This window comes from Dromiciops gliroides, chromosome 1 (assembly GCF_019393635.1).
Source record: "Dromiciops gliroides isolate mDroGli1 chromosome 1, mDroGli1.pri, whole genome shotgun sequence".
NCBI classification, from domain to species: domain Eukaryota; kingdom Metazoa; phylum Chordata; class Mammalia; order Microbiotheria; family Microbiotheriidae; genus Dromiciops; species Dromiciops gliroides.
In genome coordinates this window covers 501,860,547-501,872,991 of record NC_057861.1, presented here as the reverse complement: position 1 = coordinate 501,872,991, position 12,445 = coordinate 501,860,547, and the positions used below count along the sequence as shown (strand labels likewise).

The window sequence follows — 12,445 nt, the reverse complement described above, 5'->3', positions numbered from 1 at the left end:
TTGCAGATCAGCCTGTGCCTTTGGGATGCCTGGTGATTAACAGTATCGCAAACTTGACTCAGCTCACCCAGTCTGCTATGTACACGCTTCCCAATTCACCAACTCTGGAGGATCTAGATGATGAGGAGGACGAAGGTACCGTGGGTGCCCCCGGGGATTGTTGTCTGAGCACAGCCTGCTGCCTTCCCTGGGATAGTACTGAAAACAAGGGGTGTCCTTGTGGCATTTTGCTTTTACTTCATCTCTAGAGCCTTGGAGAGCTTTTTCTCCTCTCTCTTCTTCTAAGTCTTGTTGTTTTTACGTGGGTAAGATATCCATGCCTTTTTCTCCCCCATTTAATTCTCACTTCCAACATTTCATCCAACTGGCTCCCTCCAGTCTTCCCTTTCAGACCATCACACACACACACACACACACACACACCACTCCCAGACCAGGTGTCCTAAGACAGTATACAGACATGGTATCACTCTCCTACTCATGAGCCTCTGGTGGCCTCTAAGTGCCTTCAGGATAACACCCAAGTTCCTCACGGTGACTTCTAAGGCCTTCCATAACCTTTCCCTATTCACCCTAGCCAGTGCAAACCTCCCGCCCCAGTGAGGCCATTCAGCAAATTGACCACCCTCACAATACATTCCCTTCTCCCTCCCATCTTAGAACATTTCCACTCTCTTTACAACCCTTCAAAGCCCAACTTGTCTCACCTCTTCCACAAAAGCCACAGTGTTCTGTCCCTTCTCTGAATATTGTCCAGACTTGTAGTCTCCAAACTTTTTTAACCCCTTTCAGTAAAAAAAAAAATTTTTTTAGCATGCTTACTCAATACATATGGATTTATTTATTTTTAAATTATATACATGGGAGCAGCTAGGTGGCACAGTGGATAAAGCACCAGCCCTGGATTCAGGAGGATATGAGTTCAAATCCGGCCTCAAACACTTGACACTTACTAGCTGTGTGACCCTGGGCAAGTCACTTAACCCTCATTGCCCTGTACCCCCCCAAAAAAACCAAAAACAAAATAACCCCCAAACGCCCCCAAAACAACAACAAAAATTATATGCATGTACTACCATACTAAGAATGACATACAAAAAATAGACATTAAAGAAGGATGAGATAAAGATGAAATAATATCTTATGCTAGCCAGTAGGGAGCCAGTGAAGTTTATTGGGTAGAGAAGTACTGAGGTCTGATTTACACTGCAGGAAAATCACTTTGGCAGTTGTATGGGGAATAAATTGGAGAGGGAATAGACATGGGGTAGGGAGACCAATGAGAAAGCCATGGCTATGGTCTAAGGAAGGGCTAGGGAGAAAAGAGGGGACACACGGGAGAGATATCCCAGAAGCAGAAATGATAAAAGGTGGTACCTGATTAGATATGTGGGAATAGCAATGCCAAGGTTTCAAGCCTGGGCAACTGAAATGAACAATAGAAACAGAGAAGTTCAGAAGAGGGGTAGGGTTTTTTGGGGGGAGGGGAGTATTGAGTTCTTTTTTGGACATATTGAATTTTGGGGGGGGGGGTGAGGCAATTGGGCTTAAGTGACTTGCCCAGGGTCACACAGCTAGTAAGTGTCAAGTGACTGAGGTCGGATTTGAACTCAGGTTCTCTTGACTCCAGGGCTGGTGCTCTATCCACTGTACTACCTAGCTGCCCCTATGGATATCAGGTTAAAAATGTCTAATAGCTACTTAATGATATGGGTCTGGAGCTCAGGAAGGACAAAGGCTGAATTTATAGATATGGAAATCTGTAAATGTGATCATTAGAACCATGGGAGATGAAGTCGCCAAGTGAAGGACTACACACAGAGAGAAGAGGGGCCCAGGACAAACTTTAGAGACACACTCACAATTCAAGAGCATGATTGTGAATGATGATCCAGCAAAGGAGACTGAGAGAGAGCAGTCAGACAGGTAAGAAGAAAGAGCATCCAGGAGCAGAGGTCAACAAGCAATAAATGCTGCAGAGAAGTTAGGAAGGATAAAGATGGAGAAAAGTCATCCCAGTGGCAATTAGATCACTGGTAGTTTTAAAGAGAGCAGGTTGGGGGCAGCTAGGTGGTGCAGTGGATAGAGCACCAGCCCTGGATTCAGGGGGACCTGAGTTCAAATCCGGCCTCAGATATTTAACACTTATTAGCTGTGTGACCTTGGGCAAGTCACTTAACCCCAATTGCCTCACATAAATAAATAAGTAAGTAAGTAAGTAAGTAAGCAAATAAATAAATAAATAAATAAATAAATAAATAAATAAATAAATAAATAAATAAATAAATAAATAAATAAATAAATAAATAAATAAATAAAACAAAGAGAACAGGTTCAGGGGCCACTAGGTGGCAAAGTGGATAGAGCACTGGCCCTGGATTCAGGAGGACCTGAGTTCAAATCTGGCCTCAAACAGTTGACACTTACTAGCAGGGTGACCCTGGGCAAGTCACTTAACCCTCATTGCCCCACCCCACCCCCAGAAAAGAGCAGGGTCAGTTAATGGGAAGTCAGGGATGATGAAGAGGTTGAAAATATGGATGATTGGAAGCATGACAGTGCTCCCAAAGGGATTAGGGAAGTTTTGGGGGAAAAGATAATGTAATTGTAATCCATCCATCCATTCCTACTCATTGAATGTGGCTCATTGTTTCCTAATGAAAAAATGAAAGGGATTTAAAAAGGAGGGACCTTATTCATCTACCATTGCCTCAGAGCCACCACTCCCAAGGAGCACAAGCTGATGAGACATGGTGGGGTGCATGGTGTGGGGATACTGGGAGTTTGGGGGCATAAAATGGATTTTGCTTTTGTAGCTACGGCAGGTGCATGGATTAGATTAGGTTATAACTGCCTTGAGGGACCTATACCAACTATTGCCATGGAAAGTCGGCAGTGGGAGAAGACAGAGAGAAAGACTATTGATGGCACGGTGTGGTTATGTTAGAGACGATCCCAAGATTCCCTATGGCACAGAAGGGGTGTGAGAATGAGATGTAACCCATCTTCCTGCCCTCAGGCTGGTTAATTGCACATCTCTTCAAGTTATACCTCTGCTGGTATCATTCCATGGCCCTCCCAGGGGTCCCAGAACCCACTTTAGAGACCAGCAGTGTAGACCATACAAGCCTGCACTTGTTTCCTAGATCTGAGTCTTTTTTCCCCATCTAAGGTGTAAGAGGACAAAGAGCCATGTCTTCTACTTCAGTCACTTAATAACTATTTATTCATAGGGTTATGGATTGAGAGCTAGAAGGACCATAGAGATCACTTAGCCTATCCCCCCCAAAAAAATTTTAAAAAAGAGATGAATTGGGGGCAGCTAGGTGGCACAGTGGATAGAGTAACAGCCCTGGAGTCAGGAGGACCTGAGTTCAAATCCGACCTCAGACACTTAATACTTACTAGCTTGTGTGACCCTGGGCAAGTCACTTAACCCCAATTGCCTCACCAAAAAAAAAAAAAAAAGAAGAGGTGAATTGACTTCCCAAGGTCCGGATAGCAAATGGCCAAGGCAGAATGTGAACCCATGTGCTCTGCTTCCAAGTCCTCCAAAGGGGCCCAGCCTCACATCTGCTGAGTCATAGATAGGCTGCTATCTAAACCAGAGGAGTGAGTTTAGAAATTCCCTTACTGTTTTCTCCACTGTTTAGTATATCCTTGAGGGTCCTTAACATTGTGTGCACTTGCCCCGTTTAGGAATTTCAATTGCCCATGAATAGGCCCCATTTAAATCCTTCTGCAACTTATCTCTAGCCTCCCTTAGCCTTTTGTTGATAGCTTCCTTATGACTCCTGCCAGGTTCTGCCTTGTATTAATATCACTTGTGTATTTGTGGTGATGTACTGTAGCTTTCTCAGTAGATTGTAAGCTCTCTGAGAGCAAGAAGTGTGTCTCATTACTCTTGGTGTCACCATGCACATACTGGCTTACCCCACCCAAAATCATGAACTGGCTACAAGACATTAGGCAAAACACTTTTAAGGGGCAGATACTTCCATAGGAGCAATGCCATAAGTGGGTGGTCAGCTACAACATTACATGGTTGGAGGTTTTTTTAATTATCATTAATAATGTTCATATGAACCAACACTGGTTGGGACCATGTGCAGTGATAGCTCATGCTTCTGTAGTACTTTAAAGTTTACACAATTCTTCACGTGAGCTAAGTTGTGCAAGTAGTATTATTTCTATTTTTAAAATGAAGAAACTGTGTCTGAGAAAGTCTAAGTGCCTTGCCCAGGTGGCTGCATGACTAGTCACCTGTGTCAGCCCAGTCTCATCCTCGGGTCTTCTGACTCCCAAGTCCAGCACTGAGGCATTTGGTAAATGTTTGTTGACCAGATTAAGGCATCTTTCCAGGAGTCATCTCACAAGAGCCTCCTTAAGTTCTTTTAACATTACCAAGTCCTCAGTAGCCCTGGTAATCTAACAGCACCCCCACGGGTTCCATTAACATCGCTGTGCCCCACCTTCCTTCTTGTTCTGTCTCTGTCACTTAGTGATGGCGGAGTGGAGACCTCAGGGTCATCCGGTGGGTGATAGCTAGGTTATTCCCTTATGTCCAGAATTCACCCAACTGAAACTTGAAAAAATAAAATTGCAAATATTTCTGAGCTACCTGGGAAGCATGCTGGACCCTCTATTCCATTCTTCCTGGTGTCATCCCATTACAGTCATGTGTTAGCATCAGGCCCAGGCACCCTAGAGTTTAACTGTGTGCTGCCTGGTGCTTGAATGTTATTATTAATTTCTGGGTTTGCAGCTAATGAAGACCAGCCAGAGAAGCCCCACTTTGACTCTCGAAGTATAATATTTGAGCTGGATTCCTGCAATGGGAATGGCAAAGTGTGTCTTGTCTACAGAAGGGCTTCACCAGGTAAAATCCAAGGGGAGGAAGGATACAGTAAAGAGGGTCTTACCTGGGATTCTGGGGCCCCCTAAAAATGCTGCTTCCCCTCCACCACTTCTCTTTCTATAAATATCCTTTTTTTGTTTGGTTTTTGGCAGGGCAATGACTTGCCCAGGGTCACACAGCTAGTAAGTGTCAAGTGTCTGAGGCCAGATTTGAACTCAGGTACTCTTGACTCCAGGGCCAGTGCTCTATCCACTGAACCACCTAGCTTCCCCCAGCACCCCTCTTTCACGCAAGGTCTTTTGTTTCCTGCTCCCTTAGTAGGCCTTCTTTCAGAGCAGTCTTTAGACCAGTGTATGACTTCTCCCAAAATCATATCAGCACGACTCTAAAAGAGTCAGGCCCCTTTGACTATCCCATCATCATTTTTGCCCTTTTTTTTAAAGCTAAGCATATACAAAACATAGCCCCCCACTTCTCAGTAACAGTCTAAAGGAAAAACATTGAGACAAATTAGAAAAGGTAAGCCCAATTTCTCAAACATTTTTTATAATGGGCACCTGATTTCATACAGTCAATAACCATTTATTAAATGCCTACTGTGATTTAGGCACTGTGCTAAGCACCGGTGATATGAAAAAAGGCAAAAGATGGCCCCTGTTCTCCCCAAGCTAAAAGGTTGTAGTCAACTTGAGACTGAAATAGCAGCTCCAAGACTGACACTGGCCCCAGAGGCATAGAGATTGAAACAGGAAGTTAGATGCATTTTCTGGGCTCCCCCTAGAAAGATGGCCAGCCAGCAGTTCACTGTATTGAAAGAGTTACCAAAAGAACAAGTTCACAGACCTCAAGTTAAGAACTCCCTCGGGATTGTCCTTGGAAGGCAGAGTGTGTTTCTTGTATGATTAGTTTAAATAAATCATATATATGTATACATATACCGCCCCCCCAAATAGATAGATAGATAGATGTGGTTATATATGTATGGGTGTGGAAAACGGGCATTCTCTGGAGGCTGTTTCTTCTTCTGTTCTATCAGTAGCCAAAGAAAGCAAGATCTGGTTCCTGGACAGAGCTTTGTATTGGCACTTCCTCACGGACAGCTTCACTGCCTACTACCGCCTGCTGATCACCCACCTGGGCCTCCCCCAGTGGCAGTATGCCTTTACCAACTACGGTGTTAGCCCACAGGCCAAGGTAGGAGAAGAGGGTTTCAAATAACTTGATATGCCTCCCTTTCACTCCCTATTCCTGCTCATCCTTATCTGTTTCCTTGCATCAGTGATGTCTACTCTTCTGCAACATTTGCTGGATGGGGGCAGGGTGGTGGGGGGAGGGGCCTCAATAGCCCTGAGTTCTAGTTCTGGCTTTGCTGTATAACTTTGAGCAAATCACTTAACCTCTCTGAGCCTCGATTTCCTCATCTCTCCAATGGTATTAATAATTCCTGTCGTTCCTATTCTTGTTTTCACATGTTGTCAGGAGCTCAGTCATGCCAATGAGGAGCCATGCAGTTGGGCAGTCTGCTATGGGAGTTTACAGGGGAAGTAGTGATCAGCTGTTAGCTCGATCTGTTCCACTGACTTTTAGGAGTTGTACAGTGTTTGTCTTCTTACCAGCAGTAGGAAGAATTAAGTACACATTGGTCTCCCTGGTTGAAGAGAAGGAATATGGATTAAGGAATGTTTCTCTATAGTCATGTTTACTAGGGAGGATAAAGACTTACTTATTAATGTGGAAGAAATGATCCAAGAAGTAAAAAAAAAAGATTGAGAGGTGACAAAGGAGAATTAGAGCTAGGGTCAAGAGGTTGAACTACTCAAGCTCCTTATAGATCCACTCCTCTAATTTGCTCTTACACCCATGGTTTTGGTCTACAGAGGATGGTTGCTACCCTAGGTTGAAAAGTACCTTGTGAATCTGGGCTCTTAACCTTATAGTTCTTCAGCCCCCACCAGCGTGTTTTCCATTAACAGGCAGGCAGTAGATACAATTCGTTCTTAGTCATTCTTTTTTGTTTATTTGTTTGGTTGGGGGGTTTTTGTGAGGCAATTGGGGTTAAGTGACTTGCCCAAGGTCACACAGCCAGTAAAGTGTTAAGTGTCTGAGGCCAGGTTTGAACTCAGGTACTCCTTAATCCAGGGCCAGTGCTCTATCCACTGCACCATCTAGCTGCCCCACAATTCATTCTTCACGAATTTGCGTGTCATCCTTGCACAGGGGCCAACCACAATTCGTTCTTAACAATGACATTTGCTAAGATGAAAGAGTATAGTACAGACATAAAGTTATACTATAATTGTAGTGAGGTACACATGTAGATAACATGTGACTAAGTACTTCAGAGCCTTAATTCATTTCAATAAATATTTACTGAGTGATTTCTGTCCATAAAGCAATGTGGTAGGCAATATACAGATTTTATTTTATTTTATTTGGAGGGAGGATAATATCTATCTATCTATCTATCTATCTATTTTTTTTTTTTGCAGGGCAATGAGGGTTAAGTGACTTGCCCAGGGTCACACAGCTAGTAAGTGTCAAGTGTCTGAGGCGGGATTTGAACTCAGGTACTCCTGAATTCAGGGCTGGTGCTCTATCCACTGCGCCACCTAGCAGCCCCCTAATGCAGTTATTCTTGAACTTAGGTCCTCCTAAATCTAGGGCCAGTGCTTTATCCACTACGCCACCTAGCTTCCCTGGGGATACAAATTTTTTAAATGAAATAATTCCCTGCCCTCAGTGAGATGTTCTCCCGGAATGAATATGATTTATATGTCAATAAGCATATCGATATAAGCTAATCTGAGAGGGGAGAGAGTACTAACAAATGGTGGCATCGAGGAAGGATTCATAGAGGAGGTATCCACCACGCTGAGCCTTAAAGGAAGAAAGGATTCTGAGAGGCAGAGATGAGGAGGAAGGGAATTCTAGCCTTGGGGGACCCTTGTGAAAATCTACAGAGGCAGAAAATTGAATGTCAACTTCAGGGAAAGCTCCGGTCCATCATGGCTGGAACATGGAATACAGGAAGGGAACATAAAATGAAACAAGACAGGGAGCCAGTTCGATGCATTTTGTTCTAGAGATAGTGTGGTGCCGCTGAGGTTTTGTAGGAGAGTGACCTGCTCATATTAGCGCCTTAGGAAGATTATGTTGTCAGCCATATGGGAAATGGACGGGGAGATGCTAGAAGCAGGAATACCAATTTAGGAGGCAGTTACAACAGTTTAGGTGAGCATTGAAGAACTAAACCAGGGTCACAGTAAGGCAATAGATGTGGAAATAAAATCAATAAGACCCCACAGCTGCCCTATAAGTACCCTGAGTCCAGAGCTGGTCAAGCAGGAACTAACCATGTGTCAACAATATAATGAAGGGTGGGGGCAGCTAGGTGGTACAGTGGATAAAGCACCGGCCCTGGATTCAGGAGGACCTGAGTTCAAATCCGACCTCAGACACTTGACACTAGCTGTGTGACCCTGGGCAAGTCACTAAACCCTCATTGCCCTGCCCCTCCCCCCAAATATATATACATATATATAAAATGAGGGGTGTTGGGGGGGATTGGACTAGATGCCCTGAGGGTCACTTCTAACTCTGTGATTCTGTGAAATGGGATTCAAAGAATAAAATCAAAGAAATTTCAAGCTAGAAGAGGCATTAGAAATTGTCAACCTTCTTTTTTTTTAATCAACAAGCATTTACTGTGTACCAGGTGCACTGTTCTAGACATTGGGGATATCAATGCAAAAAGGAAACACAGTCCCTCCTTTCGAGGAATCACAGCTCATGAGGGGGATACGGTATGTTCACAGATAAGTGAATATAGGATACATAAAGAATAAGTAGGGGCAGGGCAGCTAGGTGGCTCAGTGGATAGAGCACTGGCCCTGGATTCAGGAGGACCTGAGTTCAAGTCCAGCCTCAGACACTTGACACTTACTAGCTATGTGACCCTGGGCAAGTCACTTAACCCTGTTTGCCTCAGTCATCTGTAAAAAGAGCTGGAGAAGGAAATGACAAACCATTTCAGTGTCTTTGCCATGAAAACCCCAAATGGGCTCACAGAGAGTCAGAAATGACTGAAACAGCCAAACAGCAACAAAAAGGATTCCAATAAGTGGAGGTGAATAAGGAGAACGTTTCAGGCATGTAGGCCAGACTGGGCAAAGGCAAGGAGGCAGGAAGTCTAGGTTGGCATCAGATTGTAACAGTCTTTAAAAGCCAAACAGAGGAGTCTATTTTTCATTCTAAAGGCAGTAGGGAGCCCCTGACAGTTCTTGGGCCAGAGTCCATAGTGATCCCTGTACTTTATTTTTTATTTTTATTTTTTAATTTTTTAAAAAATTTTTTAAATTTTTGGTGAGGCAATTGGGGTTAAGTGACTTGCCCAGGGTCACACAGCTAGTAAGTGCTAAGTGTCTGAGGCCAGATTTGAACTCGGGTCCTCCTGACTCCAGGGCTGGTGCTCTATCCACTGCACCATCTAGCTGCCCCCAATCCCTGCACTTTAGAACTGTCAGTTTGCAGCTTTGTGGAGAATGGATACAGGGAGACTGATTAGAAGGCTCTTGCAGTAATCCTAGTGAGAGATGGTGAGGACCTGGTCAACTCCTTCATCTTTATAGATGAGGAACCTGAGCCCCAGAGAAGGGATGTGACTTACCTAGTGGATACAGGGGAAGAGACATGGAAGCTTTTTACAAAGTCACTGAGCGCTTTGGGAGAGAGAGGAGGGGGGCATCATTAGGCCTGCAGCTCCCCAGAGCCTCAGGGGAGTGGCTTTCTGGATTGAGCCCTCCTGTCTAGAGAAGAAGCTGGTGCTGAGATACTCATCTGAGATGGGGAGATGGGACGGGCAGAGGGCCAGGCCTTGGGCCACCCTCCCCCCAAGGCAACAGCCAGGCCTAGGAGGCAGAGCCCATTTGTGCAAACACCCTGATCCCTAGAGCTGTAGAAGGCCGAGCGCAGGTGGAGCTTGTCGTCCCCCAGACTGTGCTCTGCGGTGGTGGTTGTAGTCTTTTCATCCTCCCCTTCTGCCTCTGCGCCCTGTCCCCTTCTTCTCCAGTGCTGAGCTGACAGAGAGCAGTTTCTCAAACTCCGACTGATGCTTCCCTGTGTCTCTCTCTGTCTCTCCATACAGCAATGGTTCAACATGTATAAACCCATCACCTACAATACCCCGGTGCTCCCAGAAGAAACTGACTACTTCATAAACAAGCTAGACCCCAGCAAGGTGTTCAAGAATAAGACTAAAACCTCAGCCCCCACCAAAAGAGGGGGGACCCCGCACCCTCCGGGCTCCCAGAAAGGATCATCTAGTTCCTCTTCCACCAAGTCTTCCTCTTCGTCTGGAAACCCTGTTAGAAAGTGAGCCCTGGGGCAGCTAGGTGGCGCAGTGGATAGAGCACCGGCCCTGGATTCAGGAGGACCTGAGTTCAAATGTGGCCTCAGACACTTAACACTTACTAGCTGTGTGACCTTAGGCAAGTCACTTAACCCCAATTGCTTCACTAAAAAAAAAAAAAAAAAAAGTGAGCCCTTCCCTCTGCACCGAGAGAACTCAAAGGGTCTTACTCTCCATCTCTTAATGTGGACCCGAATCCAAGAGCCTGGACTGTGCCACCCAGCAAGCGGTTGTGTTACATTGTTCCCGAAGCCCATCCAGGGGAGCAAGAGACAGTTCTGATCCCTTCTGGACCTCGTCAAGTGTCTGAGGAGACCCAGGGCCCTGATCAGAGAACCCCCCCCTTCCCCCCCACACCCCCAACCCACCTGCCATGTTCCCTCTCCTCCAGCAGTCATTAAAGCCCATCCTGTTAACTCTGAGGAGTTAACAATCCATCATCCTCCACAATGACACAGGGCATGGCCACGCATTCCACACCTCTGCTTTTTTCCCCTAATGGAGGTGGACCTGATACAGGGGAACATCCATTCAATAACATGTTGTTCAACTGGATGATTGCTGGGCGAAGGCTTTGACAGCTGCTGAAAAACGCCAGATACTCATGGTCCCCCTGAATTGCCAGACTCATTAGAGAGTCCGAGAAGACCCCTGCATTTAATGTCCTGTTTGCTTTTCATTATCAATGGAGCCAAACCAAGAAAGTGTATTCGTCCCTGGTCTGGAGGGCTTTCCACCTCTCAGTGTCTCAAAGGGTTTTGTTTTCCTGTGGTTTACTGCTAAATATGAAATGTTTACCTCCGGAAGATTGTTTCGGAATAAAAATGAACCTGCCTGACCATTTTAAACTGCTTCTGTCTGATTGCTTGGGAGAATTCTGCGAGTTTTTAGCTTCTTTATTGCACTGAGTTAATAATCCCAACACCTGAAGCAGATTTATTTCAGGATAAAGGATGGCCACATGAGTGCAGAGAACAGTCCGTCACAGGCACATTCATGGCAGGAGGTGGGGTGGACCCATCCCCCAGATAGCAAGAAAAATTAATAATCATCCTTATATAGTGTGTTAAAGTTTTCAAAGCATTTACAAATTTTATCTCATTGGAGCCCCACAACAATCTTGTAAGGTAGGTGCTATCTCCATTTTACAGATGGGGTAAACAGTCTGACAGGCCCACACAGCTAGTAAATGTCTAAGACAGGATTTGAACTCAATTCTTATTGCATAAATCTAACTTTCTATTTACTAAGCCTTCTCATTTTACAGATAGCCCTGAGAGGAGATCAAATGACAAGAGTTAGGATTTTTTTTTCTTTTTTATAATTGAATATCTTATTTCTCCCCAATTACAATAAAAACAATTTTAACGTTCTTTTTTTTTCAAATTTTGAGTTCTAAGTTCTCCCCTTCCTCCTTCCCTTCCCTCTCCCACATTGAGAAGGCAAGCGATTTTACATGGGTTATTCATGTGTAGTCATGAAAGGCACATTTCTGTGTAAGTCACATTGTGGAAAAAAACCCCCAAACCCAACCCCCCCAAAATAAAGAAAGTAAAGAATTAGTATCTTTTATCTGCATTCAAGCTCCCCCAGTTCTTTCTCTGAAGATGGTAGAATTTTTCATCATAAGTCCTTCAAAATTGTTTTGGATCGCTGTATCGCTGAGAATAGCTAAGTCATTCACAGTAGATCATCATAAGTGTTGCTTATACTATGTACAATGTTCTCCTGGTTCTGCTCACTTCAGTTTGCATCAGTTCATAGAAGTCTTTCCAGGTATTTTCTGAATCACCCTACTTGCCATTTCTTATAGCACAATAGTATTCCATCACAATCATATACAACAACGGGTTCAGCTATTCCCCAGTTGATGGGCATCCCCTCAATTTCCAATTCTTTTCCACCACAAAAAAAAGCTTCTATAAATATTTGTGTTTGTATAAGTCCTTTCCCTTTTTCTTTGATCTCTCTGAGATACAGACCTAGTAGTGGCATTGCTGGATCAAAAGGTATGCATGATTTTATAGCCTTTTGGGCATAGTTCTAGATCGAAAAGCCAGGATTTTAATCCAGGTCCTCAAATCCAAATGCAGTCCTTTCCCACTGTGCTATCCTGCTTCAAGTTTGGACAAGATTGGTTGGGTGGTGTTTGAGGTAACGACTAATTTATTTCCCTAATG

General features: G+C 44.4%; 1 protein-coding gene across 5 annotated transcripts in view; it reads left to right on the top strand.

The window, feature by feature from the left end:
- Nucleotides 1-11,113, top strand: part of LOC122736402 (tubulin polyglutamylase complex subunit 2-like) — a 33,087-nt gene extending 21,974 nt beyond the window's left edge. For 2 of the 5 annotated variants that reach the window (XM_043978601.1, XM_043978599.1), the window contains exons 4-7: nt 7-135; nt 4,766-4,879; nt 5,895-6,052; nt 10,002-11,113. In XM_043978601.1, the coding sequence (XP_043834536.1) occupies nt 7-135; nt 4,766-4,879; nt 5,895-6,052; nt 10,002-10,232 (632 nt within the window). In that variant the 3' untranslated portion in view covers nt 10,233-11,113. The remainder of the gene's footprint in view (nt 1-6; nt 136-4,765; nt 4,880-5,894; nt 6,053-10,001) is intronic. The other 3 variants (XM_043978600.1, XM_043978603.1, XM_043978602.1) reach the window with 3 other exon arrangements.
- Nucleotides 11,114-12,445: the final 1,332 nt, after the last annotated feature.